The sequence below is a fragment of the Aotus nancymaae genome, unplaced genomic scaffold (genome assembly GCF_030222135.1).
Source record: "Aotus nancymaae isolate 86718 unplaced genomic scaffold, 86718_ANA_hifiasm-v0.15.2.pri h1tg000025l, whole genome shotgun sequence".
Lineage (NCBI taxonomy): Eukaryota > Metazoa > Chordata > Mammalia > Primates > Aotidae > Aotus > Aotus nancymaae.
Window position 1 is genome coordinate 35333622 of NW_026988438.1, and position 24473 is coordinate 35358094.

Here is a 24473-nt window from a genome sequence, read left to right on the forward strand (position 1 = left end):
CAAAAAGAAACATTTCCTTCTAAAAAAGAACTTTACAAAAACTGAAATTTGATGCTGCTAAATTATAGAATTAAATCTATGAAGCCCAGGGACTGTATGGAAATTAAATTTGAATTTCTTCTCCCCAACAAACCCAGCCAGCTTCCCCATCTTGAATAAATTTACTGATAGGATGCAGTGCTTTGTAACATTATTATTTTTCAAAAACATAGACATTTAACATGAACTCTTTTGTTGGAACAGGACAGCTGGGAAGTGGTGGAAGGACTGAGGGGGGAGATGAATTACACCCAGGAGCCACCAGTTCAGAAAGGATTTTTGCTGAAAAAGAGGAAATGGCCCTTAAAAGGCTGGCACAAGGTAAGGTTGGTCTTGGCCTCCCCGTTATTTGCACTCACACTGCCTCCTACTCAGCACCTGGTTCTTAGGCACTGGTATTTAATTTGTAGTTGGAATTTGAGACCAAGGAAAGGGCACCTAAATGGAATGTCTTAATTAATAATCTTTCTTCCCCACAGAGATTCTTCTATCTTGATAAAGGAATCTTGAAATATGCCAAGAGCCAAGCTGATGTAAGTTTTTTCGTGGGCCCAGTGTGGTACTGGAGAATTCTAAAGGGGTAACTGTCAGCTCAGAGATGAAAGTGTGTATAGTTGCGGATAGCTCTTCTTGAAACTGGAAACCGTGAGAGGAATCACTTCTGTCTTAGCTCTGGGTTCCAGGCAGGCTCCGTTCCTCTACCAGGTAAAGGTGCAGGGGCTCCCCCAACACTCTCTGGGCATCCAAAGGTCTATTCTGGTCTTAGGGTTTTGCTAAGGAGTTCTCTGGGTGGGAGAATACATCCTTGCAGCTAGATAACAGGAACAAAATGTAGGACAAGTGTCGCTCCCGCTCATGCTGTGACTGAGGGGTTCAGGGGAGAAGGCACTGGGTGAAGAAGTTCCTTTTCAGATTAATCCCAGGCAGTTGGTGTGTGAGGGCTCTGAATGACCATTTGTCCTGCCCCTTGTAGGAGTCCTTCTCTCCTCCCTTCTTCCTCTCCTGTCCTGTCTTAGTCTCCTTTTCTCACTTTTTTTTTTTTTTATTAATAACATTACTTCTAAATGAATTTAGACACCAGAAACTAATGCAGTGGGAGGCGTTGCAGTTGACAGATGAATTCCCTACTATGGAAGTCAGCCCATAGTGTTTACTTTTTTGCTTCCTCACATCCTGGCTATGTAAACTGCTTGTTACTTAACCCCTCTGTACCCCAGTTTCTGCATCTGTAAAATGGGGAGAATACTTCCTACCTCAGAGATTCTAGAAGACAGTGCATGCCCAGCACATAACTCAGCACTGGCTCACGCTAAGTGCTTGATGAGTCTCAGTGTTTGTGTTTACTATTAGTGGATGTGGAGGGGTGTGTCAGGGATGTGACTACTGCTTCTCAAGTGGCCTTCTTGGTGCCTCTCAGATAGAAAGAGAGAAGCTGCATGGCTGCATTGATGTCGGGCTGTCAGTGATGTCTGTAAAGAAGTCATCAAAATGCATAGACCTTGACACCGAGGAGCACATCTACCATCTGAAGGTGAGGCTGCTTCCTGCTGTGCAGAGTTCACTTATGTTGGGGAAGGGTTGTCAGTTATTATCCTATTGGTGATACCTTTTGGGCGTTCATCCAACATGTAGATGACCTTCATTACCAAAGTGTTTCTCATGGACAGCACTGCTATTTGAATAAGATGTCATTGTGCAGGACTGTCTGTCAGATTGCTTGAAGGTTTAGCATCCTGGTCGCCTCATCCCCTAGATACCACCCTGCCCACAGTGATTGTGACAGCAGTCAACAATGAAAAACTTTGTTTCCAAACCACCTCCACCCAGACAGTGACAGCTTTAGTGAAGAACCATTTACTATAGGTTAAAATGTGTTCCTGAAATGTATATAACATTTAGGCCATGGAGCCCTGTTTTACAACTTTGGCGAATTTTGTAGGAATTCCACTAAAATTCTCATATTGTAGTGAAATGTCAGGAATTTTTCCCCTAAAGTGTGGATTCCCAAATAGAACTTCAAAGTTGCTTACCCTCTTGTGCTGTCTCTCCTGCAAGTGGTAGGGATAGTCAAAGCGTGAAGTGTGAGATCTAGATCTGGTTCAGATTTTGATGTGGCTACTCACTAGCCATTGAACTTTGACAAATTACTTAATCTCTGAAAGTCTCAGTTTTTCCACCTAAAACAAAATGAAAATTATTGTAACACTCCTGTTTTTGGGTTGAATGTAGGAAACTTGGCTTAATGCCTGGCCTAGTGTAAACTCAGGAAGTTTAGCTATTGTATGTGCATGTTGGGTAGTACCCGAATGTTAGAAATTAATTGAGAAAATGCTAAGACTGTTTTCTTACTTGGGCAGATTACTTGAGATATTGGGAATGGGGCATGAGGATTAGGAAAACCAAAGCATGAGATCATGAGCTCCTCGTCTTAATGTGTCTCTGTCTTCTCCATGGCATGTATGTGGTGATTGAGCATTGTGGACCTAATATACCTGTGGTTGGTTGAATAGGCAAGGCAGTCAAATCTTCACTATTTCCTAGCCTAACTGTATCTCTGGGTGTAGGTGATGGTGTAAAGCAGGGTTTCTCAGCCTCAGCACCATTAACATTGTGAGCTGGATAATGCTTTGTTATGGGAGGCTGACTTTGTATAGCAGGATGCTGAGCAGTATCCCTGCCCCTGCCCTCTCTCTAGATGCCAGTAGCATCCTTCTCCAGTTATGACAACCAAAAATGTCTCCAGATATTGCCAGGTGTTCCCTAGAGGTTAAAGTCACCCCTGGTTGCAAATGACTGGTGTGAAGAATGGGAGAGAAAAAACAAATTTAAGAAAGAATATTATCCTTTATTCTGTTTCAGTGATCGGTCTCCACTGGAAGAGTTTAGGTTATTTCTTCAGGTACTTCCAATGAATCTTAGTTCTGTATTTTGACGTGGTCAGGAATTAATAGGTTCTTATTTATCCACTATTGCGGTTAACAAAATAAAAGTAATTATTCATAATTTTTAAAGGATTAGAATACCTAAAAATAGATTGAATGCTAATATTGTGATAAACACAGTGATTTAAGTTCTGTGATTTAAGTTCTGCTTGGTTTCTTGTTCATTCTTTTGAACATCAGCTATGACTGTTAGTGTAGGTAAGTGTAGTTATCTGCGGGTTCTAGTTAATAGCCTCAGAGTCAGGCGGTTTTTAATTGTGGGCCGTTTGGTCCCATTTATTTTATAGATGAGGGATCCTGGGTAGCAGAGAGATTAAGCGGCTATTCACCCATGGCCCTAGATCTACTTGAGGGACTGGAACAGGATCCTGGGCAGTTATTTAATAAAGTGCTCTTATTCTTCCACCTTGTTTAACTGATGAAAAAGTGAGTCCAGATGAGTGCTTGGGCACTGACTTATAAGGGCCTCTGAGAATAGATCAGTGGAAAGGATAACACAAGATTCCTGTAAAATTCCTCTTAACCACATCTGGGAAATGAAATACCTTTCAAGAACATAAATTAGGGGAGACAAATAGAAGTGAGTCTGTTTATATTGCTTCCTCCTGTAAATGACACATTAAAAAGCCCCTGCAGGTGCTTCCAGTTTCTAATAATCAGCACCAGAGTCAACCTAACAGTTCCTCCATAAGTGATATTGCTGGCATTTATGTGCATATCCTAGCTCTCATTTCTGACATTAGTAAAGATTTTCACAGATTGACCTGAATTTTTCATCTTAGAAGTTATCCTACCATGCATCCTCTTGGATTATCTTAAATTACAGCTTCATAAGTCTCGGTATCCTAATATATGGGTATCTATCATTTTTTACTTTGAAAATATCAATACACTGTCATACACACACATAAAAATTAACTTCTAAGAAGTGTCTATGGTATATAGATGCTTGTTATATTCCTTTTATATATATAAACATTTCAAATATCTTTAAATAAAAACTACTTGTTGCAAACAGTATTCTTCATGGAAATTAGAAATCGATAATTGCTGATTTATGGAGAGAATGGCTAAGTGTGAGTGTAATTGTAATAAAAGTTGGAAAAATAATAATATTGCTGTATAGTGCTTTATTTCCTGAGAGTGGGAGAAATGTTCTTTGAAATAACCTTCACATTTATTAACATATTGTATTAGTTTGTTTTCACACTGCTGATAAAGACATATCCAAGACTGGGGAATTTACAAAAGAAAGAGGTTTAATGGACTTACAGTTCCACATGGCTGGGGAGGTCTCACAATCATGGGAGAGGGCAAGGAAGAGCAAGTCACATCTTCCATGGATGGCAGCAGGTGAAGAGAAAGAGCTTGTGCAGGGAAGCTCCACCTTATCATACCAGCAGAGGTAACTGGATCAGGTCTTTCCCATGGTGTTCTCATCTCACCACCACGAGAACACTATGGGAAAGACCTGCCGCCATGATTCACTTACCTCTCATTGACCAGGTCCCTCCCACAACACGTGGAATTCAAGATGAGATTTGGGTGGAGACATGGGGCACAGCCAAACCATATCACATATATTCCTCAGCAATATGTTCTTTGTTGAAGAGATGAACAAAGTGAAATATTTTGGGAAGAATTTACTAATTCATTCCAGTTCAGAAAAGATTGATCTGAAAAGTCTGAATTATAAAAGAGTTTAAAAAGAAACATGGTGCTAGTATTTTCAGTAGACATGGAGAAGCTGGGATTAGAGAACTTGGAAATGCTTTAAGAGGCAGATAAATACAAATTTTAGTTTATTTGTTGCTTAATATAATTGGTACTGTTCTGTTTTCCTAAAAATGGCATAACAGTTGGACTCACTCATAGAAAGCCAAAATACATGCTTACCCTGCATTTTTACCCTGCGTTTCCTTCTCAAACTTATTCCCATAGACCACATCAATATAAACAGTCAATAAGAGGCTATTTCTCCATTCCTTTTCTTTCTTATTTAGTTTTTTGAGACAAGTCTCTCTCTGCCACCCAGGCTGGAGTGCAGTGGCTCAATCTTGGTTCACTGTAGCCTCAGCCTCCCAGGCCCAAGTGATCCTCCCACCTTCGCCTCTCAAGTAGCTCAGATCACTGGCATGCACTACCACGTCTGGCTAATTATTTTTTTATTATTATTTTATGTAGAGATAGAGTTTCACCATGTTGCCCAGGCTGGTCTTGAACTTCTAAGTTCAAGTGATCCTCCCTCCTTGGCCTTCCAAAGGCTGGGATTACAGGCATCAGCCACTGTGCCTAGCTATTGAAATTATGTGCCAACTGAAAAAGAGGATTTTGGGAGTGGCGTCAATTTGATGAGTAATCGTTCCTTCCAGTGAATGAGTCTTTTCTTTCCTTTTTTCAATTGAATACATTATAGGTCAAGTCAGAAGAAGTCTTTGATGAGTGGGTATCGAAACTTCGCCACCACAGAATGTATCGTCAGAATGAAATTGCCATGTTTCCACATGAAGTTAACCACTTTTTCTCAGGGTCCACCATCACGGACTCTGCATCTGCGGTGTTTGACTCCATTTCAAGTAGGAAGGTAATGAATGTTTTGCCAATAATGAATCTTAGAACGGGGTGGCTGTGTTTCATGGAGTACCATCTTGGGAGCTGAGTCTGAGGAAGGAAAGGTTTTCAGGGACTAGCAAGGTAGTCTTGGACTGTGTTTAATTAGTCTCTTTGCCAGTTGAGTCAGAACCAAGACCAGACGAGTATCTGTTAGTTGAGGGGGACAGTGACTGACATGGAGGAATTTAGCATCCCTGAATGAACTACCTTTCTCCTGACTGGTTTGAGTTTGGTTTCTTTTTCTGATTGTACACTACAGTAAGTTTGCATATAGCCATGCAGGATTGCAAAATATTTCCAAACATTTATATTATTATTTTGGTGTTAATATGTGATAAAAGAAGAAAATAAGGTCCACCATTCAAGGCATGCCATATCATATCATGATATGGCCAAGCTGGGGTGATAGCCAGAGATCTTAGTGCTTGCTAGAAGCTTCTTTCTCATTATAGGCAGGTGATGTCCATTGGTGACTAGCCCACTCTGCTATCCTTTACCCTAATGTGTCCCTGCTGGGCTCTGTTTCTATTTACAATGTGCTTTTGTCATCTGTGGAACAGCGTAGCAGTATATCAAAGCAGAATTTATTTCAAACTGGAAGCAATTTATCGTTTTCTTGCGGCGGTGAGACACGAGTTCCATTATGGTTGCAGTCTTCAGAAGACATGGAAAAATGCTCCAAAGGTAGAGTGACTTGAAACCTCTGCTTTCTGTCGTGGCCATTAGATGATACTGGTTTGATGTTTACACTTCAGGTGCATTTCTGTCCTTCCCCTTCACTTGTCCACATTACCTTCTATAGTTTGCTTGTAAAGGTTGCGCCCATCGTCAACAAAAGACACTCTCCTTGCAGATCTTTATGTCTTCACCTGGCTGTACATGCAGGCACGTTTCTTCTTCTGTTCCTGAGTATTGATGCCTGATACTGATGCCTGATTTCCAAATGGGCCTATAAGTCAGTCTCCAAGGGCAGAGTCTGACACACATCCAAGACTGAGAACCATTTTGTTAGAGGCAAGGGGTTGATCAGATGGAGATTTTCACAATGTAGGTGTTCTGTACCCTGACTGCACATTAGCATCACCCAGAGAGCTTTTAAAATGCATGAATACCCATTCCCAATCATCTGTCTCGAATAATCTCTTTAAATTGGTCTGAAGTAGGGCCCTGGTATCACTAATTTTCCAAAGTTCCCCAGGTGATTTTGATAAGGCGCTTGCCATAAGGAAGCTCAGCATTCTCAACCTTAATTAGCTAAGACTGACTTAGGAAACTAAAAACCAAAAAGATCATAGCAAGATTGGGAGTTTTCTGATTGAATTGTCTAGGGGTAGGATTTAGGCATATATGATTGAAAAGATTTCTCCAATTGATTTAAATGTGTAGCCATGATTGAGAACCACTATTAGAGAAAGGTATCGGGTGGCAATCTTGAAAATTGCATTATCTCCTGTTGAATACAGATAGTATCACCCTTGGGACCATGTAGGCTTTGCCCTTCCAATAAATATGACTCATGAACTTTACTGAGTGACATCTTGTCAAAGCATCCCTGAAGCCTTGTCTCTGGAGCAGCAGCATCGGCCCAGCCTGAGAACTTAATCAGAAATGTACATTTTCAGGCTCACCCCAGAGGCATGGAATCAAAAACTAGGGGTGGAGCCCAACGAGCTGTGGTTTAAGAAGGTCTCCAGGTGATTCTAATGATATCAAAGTGTGAGCGCCTCTAGCCTAAGGCATTTGGGCCTCTATTCTTCCACAGAAACATCCTTCATCATCTAGTGAACAGCAAATTATGGACTATTTTTTGAGTTAGCAACTGGAATCTGGTCAGAGAGTCCCCTTGCGTCCTCTCAGCTCCATCTGCAGAGGCTTGTTATGGTCCTCAGGCAGGTCCATGATTGACAAAGTTTTCCTTAGAGACCAATACAACTTTCATTTTAGTTTTATTAATTTAATGTGCATTGGGTCTTGACAAGTGGATAGTGGCAGCTTATTACTACAGAATTAGACATACTGGTGATGATGATGATGATGATGATGATGGCTAATTTATTTAGTTCTTACTTTTAGTGCCAGACATTCTTCTAAGAACTGTGCAATATCAACTCATTTAATTCTCACAACTCTCTTGTGATCTAGATGTATAATTATCCCCATCTTTCTGATGAGGAAGCTGAGGCATGGAGTTTTGTAATTTTCTCAATAGTCAAAGTTCATTAAGTGGATTCAAACTGAGGCAGCCTGGTTCTCAAGATTTATGGCCTTAACCACTAGAGTCTGTAGCCTTTCCTGTAAAAAAGGAAGTAAAATTTCCAACCATTACAGATGAAAAAAAATCAAAATATAGCTAAATAACGAAAAGTAGCTGGCATGGTGACAGCACAGTGATCCCTCTTGCTAGTGGAGCATTGTGAGCACTGTCCTCTTTCCCCCCACAGACCTGGCACACTGTCACGCCTACCTGGTAGAAATGAGTCAGCTCCTGCAAAGCATGGACGTCCTGCATCGGACATACTCAGCACCAGCTATCAACGCCATCCAGGTGAGCCTGACTCCTCTTCTATTGACATTCCAGCCCTCTTCTGCTTTCCTTTTTCCTCCCAGCCTTTCACTAACAGTGGGATGCTGTGGTCAGTTGCTTCAGCCAAAATTAAGGGGATGGAGGTGGTCACCTTGCTATGCATTTATCCCTATCGGTTTGGTAGACTTTACTGTCTGTGCTCTCTTTCCTGTTTTGAAACAAAGGGTGGAGCTTTTGAAAGTCCCAAAAAGGAAAAAAGATCGCACAGGAGGTGGCGGTCCAGAGCTATTGGCAAAGATGCTAAAGGAATGCTGCAGGTAACCATTGCTTCCCCCGACAGACTGGTTTCTTCATTGGTCCTGCTCTGCATGCCATGTGCCGGGAGCTACCTTGACTTAGCTAGAATAGATGAGTGAATATTCTGTAGTTGTTCTTTCCAATGCCCTCTGTAGAGAGATGAATTGAATCACTTAGGTTATCTGGATGCTAGGATAAGCACATAGTGGATCATGGGCAAGGGAGAGAATATTTTCTAAGGGAGAAAGGATGTGAGGTTGCAGGACTGCTGCCATTTCTAGGACATTTGGTTTCCCCTTCTTTGCTGTTGAGCCTGCCTGTGCTCTTCCTGCTTGTGTTTGTGCCTTATTTTGCGGCTGCAGTTGCCGTGTGCTCTGACCTACATCTTCTGCTGGTGCTCCATGGATTCTCATTCCTCTAAGCCCACAGGCCTGATTCTGTGGGCACAGGACATTGTGCAGATTCTCCTTGGCCTCTTATCTCCAAAGTCCCAATCCCTCATCCAAGATTCACTGTGCTGGGAGCTTTCCCAATGCACAGCTAAGCCACAGGCCAAGATTTGCAGCTTAACTGATACATATTAAATTGTAACATTTTTAGAATCAGCATAAATTTCACTCAAACTTTTGGTTGGGTCACCTGATACGCTCTTGTACACTCTGGTTCAAAGTACTTTCTGGACTGAAGATAAGCACTTTGAAAGCAAAGAATGTTCCATGTGCAAATGAAGTTCGTTTGTTTTTTAGAAGCCCTAGATGCAAAGGAAAGCATTTTAAATGTATCTATTACTAACTGCCTGGCTACGTGGATGATTATTGCCAGGAAGAAGGAATTGAGTATAAATGAGAAAGTCTGGCAGTTTTAGCTGTCATTTTCAACCTATAGCTTTTTATGCTTCTATCATTTCTAAAAGAATATGTGATTTCTCACCCATTTTTAGCTCACAAGAAGCAAATTGCTGTGGAAAGTGTTGTCTGGAGTTCTCATTTTTAAAAATAAGTTATCAAGCAGTAGAAAGACCTACCTATAAAGTGTTTTCTATTACTATGTTTCAGTCTTAGAATCAAGTAAATATTCTAAGCAATCTGCATCTGAAAAGAAATATCTCCCTTTGGTGTTACTTCAGGTCCCCAAACCTTTTTCTGGCCCAGTAAGACTACACTCCTCCAATCCTAATTTGTCAACACTAGATTTTGGAGAAGAGAAAAATTATTCTGATGGCTCTGAAACCTCATCAGAGTTTTCTAAAATGCAAGAAGATCTGTGTCATATTGCCCATAAAGGTAAATGAGTTTTCTTTCTTCCTGACGTGTTTAATAAAAATGTTAAATGCATGTCTGAATGTGGGATGTCCTTAGAGAGAGTATCTTAGTTGGTTCATTTTCTGCTCTATTAAGATTTAGGGAAATCTAATTTTTATTTTATTTCCCTGGTAGTGGAGAATGTATTGGCAAGAACTTTCTTTTTAACCTTGTGGGGGAGACAAAGAGAGAGTTAGTACTTTAAAGGCTGAACAATTCATGTGATGCTGATGGGAGTGTAAATTGGTAATCTTCTGGATGGCAATCTGATATTATGTTCCCACTATTTTTTTAAATCTGCTCATCCAGCAATTCCACTTTGAAGAATTCATTGTAGGAATTAATTAACTTAAAATTTATCCAAACAGAGGTATCCATTTTTGCATTGTTTGTCACATCAAAAATTAGAAATAGGTATTCAACATCATTAGCCATTAAGAAAATGCAAATTAAAGCCATGATGAGATGTCACTACACACCTATTAGAAGAGCTAAAGTTAAAAGAAAATATAGTATCAACTGCTGGTGAGAATGCATATACATTTAATCTATCATACATTGTTTGTGGCTATGGTGTAGCCACTCTGGAAGAGGTTTGGCAGTGTTGTATAAAACTAAACATGCACTTACTATGCAACCCAACACTCATTTCTGAGCCTTTGTTCCTGATAAATGAAAATTTATGTCCACAAATCTATACATGTGTTCAGAGTAAGTTTATTTGTATTAGCCAAAGACTGGAAACAAACTCAAATGGTTTTCAACAGATGAATGGTTAAACAAACTGCAGTACATCCACACAATGGAATACTACTTAGCAATACCAAGGAACGAACTATTGATATACATAGCAACTTGGATGGATCTCAAGGACATGATACTGAGAGAAAATAGCCAATCTCAAAACATTACATAGTATTGGTGTATAAGTCCATTTTCATGCTGCCGATAAAGATATACCCAAGACTGGGTGATTTATAAAGAAAAAGAGGTTTAATGGACTCACAGTTCCAAGTGGCTACGGAGGCTTCACATTCATGGTGGAAGACAAAAGTCATGACTTACATGGTGGCAGGCAAGAGAGAATTAAAGCTAAGTGAAAAGGGAAACCCCATATAAAACCATCAGATCTTGTGAGACCTATTCACTACCACAAGAATAGTATGGGAGAAACCACCCCCCCTGATTCAATTATCTTTCACTGAGTCCCTCCCATACACATGGGAATTATAGGAGCTACAATTCAAGATAAGATTTGAGTGGCGACACAGCCAAACTGTATCAGTAGGGTTCCACTTACATAAACATTTTGAAATGATATAATTATGGAGATGGAGGAAGGAAAGAGGAGTGTGATTATAAAGGGGTAGCACAAGGGATCTTGTAGTGATGCAAAGTTCTGTATCCTGATTGTGGTGCTGGTTACAGGAATGTGGACATGTGATAAAATTGCATTTACTCATACCCACACATATATAAACAGAAAAAGTGCATGGAAATCTGGTAAAATCTGAATAAAATCTGTAGATTATATTAATGTCAATTCCTACATTTTTATATTGTACCATAGATACGTAAGATATAACTACTGGGAGAAACTGGGTATAGGGTATGTGGGACTTTACTTGTTTTGCAACTTCCTGTAAGTTGATAATGATTTTAAAATAAAAAATTAAAAAATTAGAAGTAATCTAAATGCCAAACAATAGGAGATTGAATTTTTTCTAGAATCTAATATAATCATAATAGATTACTACTAATAATAATGATAGCTACTTAACATCGAGCACGTAACTGTCATGTCAGGCATTTGCTAAGTACCTTACATGCATTGTTTTATTTAATTCTAGCTGCAGTCCATGAAGTAAGTATCATTGTGGTCTCTATTGCTTAAATAAGAAACTTGAGACTTAGAGAAAATAACAGCTTCCTGAGGGTCGGATGGTTACAAAGCAGCCAATGTGAGACTTGAATTCTCACCTGTTTGACCCCAGAGTCTGTATTCCTTACCTGGTGTTTCATTGCTCTTACAGATGGAGTGCCAGGGTTATTTTTTATAGACATAGAAAGATGTTCACAGCATATCATTGAGAAAAAATGTAAGGTTATGAAACAATATATAGATATGATCCTATTTCTGGCATATATAGGTAGACTAAAAAGTCTGGAAGGATATATACCAACATTTTAGTGATGGATGCTAGAGTTATAAGTGCTTATTTATCTTTCTGCTTAACTTTTTTTCAATTTTCATATATTATTCCTGAAAGAGAAAACGGATTTGAAATTTTTCACTGGAGGGCAGTGCATAATGTGGGAAGAGAGAAGATATTCCCTCTATTGCCTTCCTTTCCTACTTCCTATTTTTCTTTCATATATTACTGATTCAGCTCTCTCTTCCCTTACCCTCTAAATTTAAAACATGTTGGATATGAGGTGGGTTATAGGGAAACCATTTCATCCTTTATACAGATTGCTACCTCAAACGCTTGTCCTAATTACCATTAGAATGTTGTCAGTGTTTTGCTGTGCTGTTGTACGGTCCATCTGTAAAATGGCAAAAGTTACCTGGCCCACCCTTAAAGCCTCTTCAAATACCCTCTTGGGCATTCCCTAATATTAAAAGAACCAGTTGCAATTAGGGTATTTTAAGTTTTGTGGGAGGAAATTCCAATAAAACATTGTTACTTTTTAATAATATGAACTTTTTTTAAATGAGAAGATAATGCTTCCCTACACAGAGGAAATGTCCTGAGTTTCACCTACATTGAAGAAGCTGCCTTCTCAGCAGGACAGACGTTGCCATATTGAGTGGATTCATTGATGCAGTCCTCCTGCAGAGGCCTCCACCTTGTCAAAAGTCTGTAATGGGCCCCAGCCAGCAGTTCTGTCTTTCCCACTTTGTGAAAACCCACTGGCTGCAGAGCCGCCACATACCTAGACTAGGCCAAGGTTTGTCCTGGAGAAAGGTCCAATGCACTTATTCAGCAGTTGCCTGAGCCCTGTGGGCATACAGACAACAAATTCCACAGGCAGCCTATCAAGCTGTTTCATTCCTGTGGTTTTACAGTACACTTGCAGAGATGGAAAGATCTTCCTTTTTCCTGGTTCAGGGAGTCTCTTATACAGATTGTAATTTGGGGGCCTCAGAGAATAAAGACAGCTCTCAGGTTTGTGCTGAGTGCTGTGACCTTGCATGCCTTCTCACTTCCATACATTCAAAGTCGAAGCATCTTGACTCTTCTTCCTCTGTAAACCGTGTTTTGTTACTGACAGTGACTATTGTGCTTTCTCGACTGGATCACTGTTCTGCTGACTACAATTCCAAAGAAGCTAAAGGCAGGAATTCCAGTGATGTTGCGTAGTCTGTGTGACCTGAAACTTGTTAAATGCATTGGAATTCTTCTGGTTTTGTAGATCATATGGTAGGCAACCAATATATACCCATCCTAGTATTAAAAGTCCTTATTCTATATTACAGACTGTGAATTTGATTTTTGTGGCATATTGTTGAGCCAGTTCTTGTTGGCTGATGTTTCTGGCTTTGTGTGTACGTTTCTCACACATAAACAGAGAATGAAATGTACTGAAACCGAAGTCTTAAGTAATTTTTGTTGCATATATTAGCGTTTACATTTCCCAAAATATATTTTATGAAATACTTCACCCATAAAGTACTTTTAAAAATGAAACAAAAACTACATAACTAACAATGTTTGGAAAACGCTACTGACTTGGTCTCCTTGGATTTCCATAAGAACAGTAAATAGTAAAGGCCCTGCAAAGTCCTGCAGCAAAAAAACAAAAAAAAATCCGTTAACTTTGTTTAACTCAGCGACTTTCAGCCTTATTTGGGAATCTTACCCCCTTTTCCTAATAGCTATTAACATCCTGGAATTTATGTTTCTCAGAAACATACTTTAGGAAACAATGTAAATAATAAGCCTTTTTGGAGCTCCCTCTGTACTGGCTAGGTAGGCCACTTCTGTTACTGACTAGCTGTGGGACTTTGACTTCATTTGTTAACTCTCTGGCCCTTGGTTGCCTGTTAAATGTCCTATAGTAGTTGTCCTGACTCCTTTGGTTCTCAAATTGTGCAGTTACTTTCTTTGATTATTTTACACTGAATAGAAAGAATCCATACTATTGCTTACTGTTACAAGAAGGTTTTCTGACAGAGTGTTCTGTTAGCAGAAACAGAAATGACCAAACTTGGTAAGCAGATTTAGGATGGCAAAGCAAGGAACAAGATAGGACTAGGGTCAGGTGTTCTGAATGGAAGCAGATATCTGTGTTTTTCTGCCTTGGAAGGGAAGCAAATGATGTTTTAGGGACACTTTTCCTTCAAGTGAAGGAAATTCCTATTCACAAATGTGAAAGCTAAATAGAACAAAATCAAAACTATACTTACCTATTCTTTTGTTTCTGGATTCTTTCCCAGTGTTGAGTAATAATTATTGAATGGTCATTTTCTGAACTGTTTTGAACTTATGGAAGCATTGAATAAAAAGCCAAGTGTGTTACAGTGATACATCTTTCATAGATTAAAAAGCTAAACGAGTATATGACTCAACAAAAAGCCAAATCAATTATTGTTCATAAATTAGAATTCAGCATAAATGTGCTGAGCAATTAGATTCATAAACAGGACCGTTCAGTAAAGTTACCTACTTTATCTAAGTTAATTTGGATGGAATAAGGGTTATAAAGTATTTTAAAATAATGGGTATCCTATGAGGTTTGAAATTTCTGCAGATTACAGAAGATCAGAGTGTCCCAGATATTATAGGAATGTTAACATTTTAAAGAAAATTCACCTAAAATTTGGTTTTCAATTAAAAAGGGGGAAAATGTGAGTCTCACTGTTTGTTAGGTGCTCTGTGATAGTGGGTTTTCTCATTGCTTAAAGCACTCTTCAGATGCGCCCATTATCCACATGTATAAATGTGGAAACCAAGGATTTGTCCAAAATATAAATGGCAACTGCAACTGAGTGTTAGAGGTAGGATTTAGGTTCAGGCTGGTCTTACTAGAGAATTTCTTTCTTCTGTACCACACTGTTTTCTAGCGTGGTGCCCATGGCATTCATAACTACGTTTTTCAAGGTCTTATTCTTTCCTGATGCTGAAAAACTGCTAAAGAAGGAGCATATTAATAAGTAGAGCTCAGATAAATTGAGTCCAACTATCATTCAATATCAACTTTCACTATCCAAACATTCCATCTATTACAGTCTCACCATCCTAACTCAATAAAAGAACAGCAAAGGACCACCACGAGTTACTTGTACGATGCTTATGATGTTCCATTCTGTAGATGCAACTTAAGACTTCTTACAGTCAAAAACTCAACCTGTGCCCCCTCTCATAGTCCAGGAAGGGTATCTGAGAAATGGTTAATGACAATTTGGGAAAGAAATAAATAAACATAGATGCTGCAGTTGCCTTCCGATATTTGGACAGCCATTGAAAGAGGAAATACTCTTGTTTGACAGTGAAGAGACACTGAGGAAAATGTTGTCTTAGCAACAGGAATGACTTTCTAAGTCCCAGAGCAGAATGTACCGTTTTAGGAGATAGCAAGTACTCTGACAAGCATGGGCCAACAGACCATTTGGCAGGGAAGCTGGAGGTGTGACGAGTTGGTTGTGCTGTGGGGTGGGTGGCTATGGTGATCTTTGAGGTCCTTCATAGCTCTGAGCATCTAGAATTTTCTGTGTGGCTTTATTTATTGTCAGGTAATCATAGGTGTGATGTACTTATTTGAATCTTCTACTTTTTTTTAAACTTTTTATTTGTCTCTAGTAAACTTTAATTCATGTTAGAAATAAGTAAGAAAACACTTCTGTCACAGAGAGTGTTCCTGACTTTTGGGATCCTGTGTCTAACAATTAATATAAATGTGATCTTTCATGAGCAGCTTCTGATCATTGCTGTATGTGTGCGTGATCTTTAGATGGCTGCGAATGACTATTTTAAGGTCCTGAGTGGACCTTAATAGTCATTTAAAAAATTGAGTACATGGGGATCTAGTCTTCCAAATCCTTTTTTTTTTTCCAGATGATTTAGGAAGCATTTTACCTTATAATAAAACATAATGACTTTATAAGCTTCTTTCTGCTTATCTTATGCCTACTGCAATCTTGTCAGCTATACATTTTGAACCAAATATTGTATATTCTGCCAGTTTTTAAAATTTTTATAGGAATCTTCTCATTTGGTGGAAAGCCTTGCTTTTCTGTGGGTCATCTGGAAGCCAGAGGAATTGATTTGGGAAAGTGGCAGCCAACTGAGTGCCATTCATTTTATTTGGAGCAACAGTAGAGAGGTAGCTCCCCAAGGGACCCACTGAGATGGCCATGGGCATCCTGTGTGTGTGGCAGGCAGGACAGGGGAGTAGTGCCTTTCTAACAGGATATAGGATGCAGTCCGTTAATTGTGTGGCTCGCTGCTCTCCTCCCAAGGCTGTTCTCCTATGGCTCCCTAGATTCTGGCCAACCCCTCATTCTTAGAATTTCTACCCTGTGTGCAGTTATTTACAAGCATTGTCCTCGCAAAAGATTAAAGAATCCTCTGCAGCTGCTGCCCACATTTCAAAAGACTACAGTCACCATCACTCTCATCCTCAGGTGTCTCCTTCATTGGCATCACTGTGATTATTGCAGTAACATTTGTTATTAATTACGTACCATGCATTGGGTTACGCGCTTCACCTGTGTTCTCTCTCATATTCAATCCTCATGACAGCCTTATAAAGTAATAGTTATCCCCATTTACAAATGAGGAAACTGGGGCTCAGGCACACCATTTACTCATCCAAGGTCATGGAGCAAATAGGTGATGGAGTAGGGAAGAATCTAGGGCTGATGGTGAAGCCTCAGCTGTTGGTCGCTCTATTGTGCTGCCAATTATTTTGCTCAATTAAATTGTGTAAAGCAAAGAGCTAATTGTGTTTCATAGACATTGTTAGAAAATTTTAGTTTTGTTTGACTCCCGTCTTCTGTTGGCAGAGGCAGCACCAGTGTGTGTGTGTGTGTGTAAGCAAATGTTGTGACTTTGTTAAGATGTTCTAGGTCCATCACTAAATGCTGCAACCTCAGACAAGTTCAGCGACAACGTATAAAGAGGTATAGTTGGCCTCCTTGCTATTAAATGAAGTAAGCCAATAATGCCTATTTAGTTTCTGTGTTACTAAATAGGCCACTCTTGAATAACAATACCTCTAAAACTGCAGCCCTGTGGAATTCAGGAATGTGCAAGGTCATTTGAGAAGACATGTGTCCGGTCTATTCCTTCTTCCTGCTCTTCTAAAACTAAATATAATAAAGGAGATTGAAAAGATAATATTCAAATGTGATATCCACGATCAGTAATTTAGATAACAACTTCCTCATTCCTAGGAAGTAATTTGTACATGATGTGATCAAAACCTAATGAATGATGATTTTTTTTTTTTTTTGCTCTATGTGTTAATGTTTTTTAACTTCAGTTCAGGCATTGGAGGCCTAATAGTGGCTAAGCCCTCGTTGTACCTGAGTGCTCACTAGGGAACAGAATAGCTGAATGCCAGGATTAGAGGTGGGCAATTCTGGGTCCTGCAGCTGGAAGGGCTAACAAGCAAGAAGGTAGACAATAAGACCTTGTTTTGAAACAATCGCAAATTTACAGAAAAGTTGCAAGAATTATACAGAGAACTTTCTGTATACCCTTTACCCAAATGCATAATTTTAAATAGTTTGCCACATTTGTTTTACTGCTCTCTCTCCACACACACATACACTCATTTTTCTGAACCATTTGAGAGTAGGAGTCATACATCATGTTGCTGTTTATGGCTTTATATTTTAGTATATAAAATAGGAATATTCTGTTATATAGCCACAGTATAGTAATCAAATTGAGGAAATACAGCATTGAAACAACTTTTATCTGTTCTACCTTCCATATTCAAATGCTGTCAGTTATCCCAATAATGCCTTTAGCACCATGTTGCCCCTTGAGTCGATTTCATTGTCATGCCTTTTTTGCCTCCTTTAACTCGGAACAGTTTTTCAGCCTTTCTTTCTCTTTCATAAAATTGACACTTTTGAGTAATGCAGGTCAACTTTTAAAAATAAAATGTTTCTCATTCTGGGGTTGTCTGATGTTTCCTCATGATCAAATTCAGATTACATAGCCCTGGCTGGCATACACCAAAGAAGATGTGTCTTTTTCAGTGTATTTTACCTAGAGGCACACGGTCCACCTGACTCACACTGATAGTTAATTTTGATCACCTGGTTAAGGTGCTGTCTAATTTTTCTGCTGCAGTGTTAACATTTTTCCCTTGAAAACGAATAAGCTTTGTTTTTAGTCCTTTCCAGTCTTTGGGGATACAAACAAAACAAAACACTGATCATTGAGGATCCAGAAGCAAAGTCCAAGTGTCAAAAAATCCTGATGAAAAGTCATAAAGTCATGAGATATTATAGTGCATAGGGGACTTAGAATTGGCATATGTGTGTGTATGGGAGTTAATTTTAATAGACTTTATTTTTTCAAGCAGTTTTAGGTTCATAGCAAAATTGAACCAAAAGTGCAGAGTTTTGATAAGCCCCTTGCTCCTATGTAGGCACAGTACCCCCACCATCAGCATTTCACACAAGAGTAGTGCATCTCTTACAGTTGATGAACCTACGTGGACACATCATCATCCAGAGGCCTTAATTTACATTAGTGTTCACATGGCAGATGTGTCTTTTAAAAGTCCAGGTAGAGTGTACATTTGCTATACTCAAAATACTTGGGACTGTTACTTTGCTTAATTATTTTAGAGATATATTTTTGGTGTATTTTATTTTTAATTATGCCTCTTTATTCCTTTTTATAATGATTATATCTCTATAGTTTACTTCACTTTAAGGTCAGCTTTTAATATCATGTCAACGGAGAGAGAGAAACTGAGGCAGCTGATGGAACAGGATGCCTCCTCCTCCCCATCTGCTCAGGTCATTGGTCTGAAGAATGCCCTGTCATCCGTAAGTTACATGTCTGCGTCCTGAAATGACTGAGATGTGTCCAGGCTCATGAATGTTTTTTAATTTCTATTTCCATGGTTGTGTTGACAATTCACGATTTTCATGGTTGTGTTGAAATTTCAGGAGAAAACCAAATTATCCGAATTATATTCTAAGCTTTCATCAAATCTGCTTATTTGAAACACCAAAACTTACCTGTACAAATCTTAGTAGCTACTATTTTATTAAATGATACCTTTAAGTTTGGTTTCCTCTGATTTATCTTAATTTTTTTGTTTCTCTAAAATTTTTATTGTACATATTTGTGTGTATGTGTGTGCATCTTACAGACATTTTTCTGTTAATGCTTATAAAATCTGACAGTTTGGAGGAAATTTTATGGGCATGAGACACCACAAGCTTAGCCTTACTTTCCAAATGACAGGTGGCTGAGTGAAATTTCCAATTCATGCTCTTATCTTCTCTATTGCAAAGCACCAATCCTGTTTATCACTATGTCAAAGACATGAGAGTTATTTTGTTTGATTGGATAGTACCAGACATTTAGCTTCCCGCCCTGCCCTGCCCCCCCTACTGTGGCTACAGAGATGAGTCACATGAAAGTGCCTGTCAGGCAATCACTGTACCTTCATAATAACAGGAAAATCACTGTCAGGGTCCCAAATGATTCTCAGCCGTTCTGTCACTTACTCTCTCTCTTTTTTTTTTCATCTATTTCAATTCATTCCTCAGAATAGTTGGGCTCCATTAAAGTGCCATGTCCCACCTCTATTTGAATAAAGTTATCTGGTTATTTTTTTAATCTGTATCTATCAGGAGGCTAGAGGACTTTTGAAATAGCATACTGATTTGCTTTTACTCTTTTCTTGTACTTTAGAATTCCTTCTTTAGAAAGAGAAAGAGTGTGTGCACATATGAAATTACCATCTGAAGCAATACTGAATTTTCTATTTCAAGTCAGGTAGGGGAGGTGAATTTTAGGATCTTGTAACCAGAAGCCAACACAGGCACTGAGAGAACTAGAAAATACTGATTCATATTTTCTATTCATCATATTGCTAAGAAAAGTGATGCTCTTGGTATATGTTAGTGATAAATCCTTTGCCAGTAGCACAGATAGTTGCTGTAGAATACTTAAGGAGTATTCTCTCACGGACCATTCCAAGTATGCTATCTTCAAAAGAAACTAAAAATAACATTGGCTTGCTCCATATATAAAGAAGAGTCTTAACTTTGTCTTAATTAAGGTCACAGATAGAATTGTCCCCCCTTTTTATTGTAGCAGACAGCCGCACACCGGGTGCAGTTTTGGTTTGACAGAAGCAGAAGCAAAGTGTTTTTGGTTTTTATTTCCTTATTGTTTCTTATTGTTCCCATTAGGCTAGCTTTTAGTGCATTTACAAAACATACCTCTGATGGGCTTCCAAGGTCCCCCTCCCTAGGATCTTCCTCTCCCTGCCTTCTCCTGCAGAGGTCTGGCCACTGAGACCTATTTGGCTGCGGTATCCTAGGCCAAGGTTGTTCTCACCTTCACTAAGGAATTCATTCTCACCCATATTCATGATTTTGGAAACTTCAGATAAAACCAAATGATCATTTCTTTCCTTTTTGGCTTGGATTGATGATAGGGTTTAGGACTTGTTTTTTGAAAATAAAATTTTTAGAACCATGTCAGAGCTATCAGAATGGATATGTTGGTGCTGTATGCACAACATTGCCGTCTTCTGCTTCTGCCTGTGGGTTACAAAGGAAAGAAAAACTAATAAAATAGCCCAATTTCCAAGCTCTACTTAGATTCTAGTCTCCGTACCATGACATGCGGAAAATAAAGTGAGTGCTCCAAAGAGATTGTTATATGTGGTTGCGTGATCTTAGCTCTTGTGCAGTGTTTCTTAAGTGGTTCTCTCGGATTTTCAAATAACCCATATGCTCTGCGGGGACTGAAAAATAAAGCCAGCATTCCTGTTGGAGATCCAGGTAGAGGATTAGGCAGTGTCACGTCCTTCTGTGCTTTCGGCAGGTCGGTCCTGTAGGCCCTGGTAGATGGAAAAGACTCAGAGCTTCTTAGAAAAGAGTCAGGAAGACAGACAGGCTGAATCTGCATGCAATCACTGGTGGAGCTGATCATGGGAGTGTCTGGGAAGACAATCAGGAGAACTTGTCCCCTTCCACAGACAGACCATTGGAGAACAGTTGGTCATGAAGTGCACAGGAGTATCAGCGTGAAGGAAACAGCTTCCTTTACCTTTCAGCCACTTTCCTCATAGTTGAGAGGTTGAGATAAGGAATGGGGCCTGCCAAGGGAAATAGAAAAGAGGCCTAGGGTAATCTCAGATTTGTTCTGCATCTCACACTTACCCATTCCTAGAGCTGTGGTCCTTAAGCCCTTATGCAGGTAAGTGAGGTTTACTCATTTCTTTTTTAAAATAAATTGTCTTAGTCCTGAAGAATGAATAGAACAATCAATACCCACATTGTCACCTGCAGCATTGAGCACCTAAACATTACAAAGTTTGTCTTTCACAAAGTCCTACTTCCTGGCACACTTTCTTTTGTTTTGAGACAGGGTCTCACTGTGTTACCCAGGCCACGATCTCGGCTCTCTGCAACTTCTGTCAGCCTCCCAGGTTCAAGCAATTCTCCCACCTCAGCTTCCCCAGTAGCTGGGCCTACAGGCATGCGCCATCATGCCTAGCTAATTTTTGTATTTTTTGGTAGAGATGGAGTTTTGCCATGTTGGCCAGGCTGGTCTCGAACTCTTGATGTCAACTAATCTGCCTTCCTCCGCCTCCCAAAGTGCTGGGATTACAGGTGTGAGCCACCACAGCCGGCCTCCAGCATACTTTCTAAAATTTGAGTCAATGGGTATGGTAATTAAGTAAAACTGAAGTATGCCCAATCATAAGGGGTGGAGGCAGCATATTCTTCAAAGCTGATAGAAGCCTGGATTCCATAGGAAGGGATTTGGCCAAAGAGACTCCAGACAATCGGGGAGGCGGAGGAAATGCTGTGGAACCACTGGTCTTAACAGAAGCCGACAGTGTCTGTGGCTTCCCTCCTTGTCACACTTACCAACCCTCCTTCCATGTCTGGAATGAGAAAAGAGAAGGAGCATCATTTCCAGAGCCTCCAGTTTGTCATCTCCCAGGCATCTCAGAACCAGTTTCCTCTTGGAGAGTATTCAAGGAAAAAAAGTCCAGGAAGTGTCCTCTGAGAGTTTCATCAGGCTCTTAGAGATCACTCCTGTGGGGCCCACTGCTGTGCTTTTCTGAAACATCCATTTATTAACAGAGCCCCACTATTTTTAACATGTTCCAGGCCCTAGCACAAAACACAGATCTTAAAGAACGTTTACGCAGAATCCATGCCGAGTCTCTGCTCCTCGACCCCCCCGCTGTCGCCAAGTCGGGTGACAATCTGGCAGAGGTGGGTAGGTTTCTCTTCTGGTAATGTCTCCTCAACTGCCACCCGCTCCCATGATACCATCTGTCCGGTTGCACGGCCCCCCTGCTTCCCCTCATGGGTGCTGTCCACCTCTCTGCCCTCCTTCTCTGGGTGCTGGCCGCAGCTGCCTCATGGACTGGGGTCTGGGACTCAAATACTTTCTTAAGCATATGCTGCTAATTGCATTTTTAAGCTGCTCCCTACCCCTGAACTCTTCTTTCTTTTGTATACACCCTATTTTCCTCCTGAATGTCACCCCTTTCACCAGGGTGGTACTGGAGTGGGAACTGTAGACAGGGAAACATTTTCTCTTGTTACTACTATAGAAACCTACATTTCTCTGACCTGCAGTATTTTGGTTCCCTGCCAGCTTCCTTCCCCTGTAACCCTTTCTTGGTGGCTGTTCCCTTGTCCCTTTTCTGTGATTTTTTTTTTTTATAGAACACAACTATACACTCTGAGGAAAAAAAAATACTACATTACAATTAAAGTGTCTTGGTCAGTTAAAAGCACATTGAAAAGGTCTTTCCTCAAGACTAGGCATGTTTATCCAAAATAGTCTTTGCATGTTTAAAATGAGAAATTTCAGAAAAATACAAGTAGGTTACTCAAAAAACAAGTAGGAAAGAGTAATGAAAGTAAAAACTGTTTTTAAGCTATTTTTTATATTATATGCCTGCTTCAGATACGCTAAATTTTTATTAACAAATGAATTAGACTGAGTACACTTGATAAAAAATATAAGGCAGGTAGTAGACAAGAGGTGTGTGTTTATATACATTTTTAAAGAAGTTTATAATGTTTAATCATAATCCTTCATCCTTCTTTTCCTGTCCTCAAAGAAAACAAACCCCCCACACACCTTCACTCCTTGGGAAGTCATTGTGCTGGGGAGTGAGGTGAGTTGAGGCTGAAGTCAGTGTACGTGGACTGTAGGGCCACTGACACTGGCCCCATCTGGAGACCAGATGGTGCCATGTGCGGGCAGGCCCATCTGCTCTCATGAACCTTAGCCTCAGTCTGACAGAAGCTTGTGAGGCACATGCTAGTGGTTAAGTATGACATTCCTTTATAGAAGCACTACCCCCAAGAGGTCACTTTTCAGATATTTTAGCCCAGACCTAAAGTGTCACCTGCAGCATTGAGCACCTAAGCATTACTTACGGCGCCTTGACTTTAGGCCCGGGCAGGCCCTCTTTTGAATCTGCACATTTGCTAAAAGCAGGGCCCAGTCGTGGCCATGATCAGCCATGACTGACCAGCTGCCACGTACCATGGCATTCTCTGGAGTTTGTGCATGTTTTCAGACAGTATTTACCTTTTAAATAGTATTATCACATAATTATGTAATAGGTAGTTAAATACATAAACTTCATTTATGCTTTTATGAAATTATGCTTGCCATGTCTACTTGGAACTATTTGTTTTGGAAAGGGAACCAAAATCACATGTCTTTTAAAATGTGTGTTTTTGAACTACATATTTCAAACACATATTTTAAAACTGATCTTAAAAGTAACATACCTGAAAGCTGAAATACTGTACACTGTCCTTGAGAGGTAACGATATCATCCTTCAAACACACACCTTCCAAAACAGCCTCATTTTTTGAGTCTTGACTCAGTGATGCAGTTGTCACCTTTATGTATTTCCTCTTTCAGAAATTTTCTGTTTCTTGTATTTTATTCCTTTTATCATGGAGTGACTCAGGCTAACTTTCCCAGCAAAGGTAAAGTTGTTGTTGCCTTCCAGACATAAGTAGGAAAGTAAGTGAAAATGTCCTCCCAGACTGAAAACTTGACTCCAGTTAATTTTTTTTAGGTAACTCCTGGGCACCTCTGATATTCTATTGGGGAATGACAGTCTCCAACAATGGGGTCAGCTCAAGGTGCTCTCTTTTTTAGAACTCTCACTTTCTTTGCTTACTTTGTTACCTTTTCTTTAGCTGCATATATTACCCATCTCTGGTGTTGGGCCTGGCTAATTGAATTCTAAAATCCTCCCTTTTGTTAAATCAGAAATGACTCGCAACCTACCAAGTTCTCCTGTTTTATATTCTTGAATGTGAAGATTTAATATTATCAAGTTATCAGTTCTTAGATTATTTTAGATTCTAAATGAATGGGCAAGTGACTTTGGGAGATAACACCATACTACATCCAATGTCCATTTAAGAGGCTAAAAAAAGGCCAAAACTTTTTTTTTTTTTTTTTTTTTTTTTTTTTTTTTGAGGCGAAGTTTCGCTCGTTACCCAGGCTGGAGTGCAATGGCGCGATCACGGCTCACCGCAACCTCCG

At 39.7% G+C, this 24473-nt stretch overlaps 1 protein-coding gene across 8 annotated transcripts in view; it reads left to right on the forward strand.

Annotated features, from left to right (window-relative positions):
• The window catches only part of OSBPL3 (oxysterol binding protein like 3), a 194066-nt gene that overhangs the window by 121904 nt on the left and 47689 nt on the right, over positions 1–24473 (forward strand). For 5 of the 8 annotated variants that reach the window (XM_064380535.1, XM_064380534.1, XM_064380533.1 and 2 more), the window contains 10 exons: positions 244–360; positions 519–572; positions 1457–1570; positions 5398–5565; positions 6155–6278; positions 8036–8139; positions 8343–8435; positions 9542–9698; positions 18602–18732; positions 22051–22158. In XM_064380535.1, coding sequence (XP_064236605.1) covers positions 244–360; positions 519–572; positions 1457–1570; positions 5398–5565; positions 6155–6278; positions 8036–8139; positions 8343–8435; positions 9542–9698; positions 18602–18732; positions 22051–22158 — 1170 coding nt within the window. The remainder of the gene's footprint in view (positions 1–243; positions 361–518; positions 573–1456; positions 1571–5397; positions 5566–6154; positions 6279–8035; positions 8140–8342; positions 8436–9541; positions 9699–18601; positions 18733–22050; positions 22159–24473) is intronic. The other 3 variants (XM_064380537.1, XM_064380536.1, XM_064380538.1) reach the window with 3 other exon arrangements.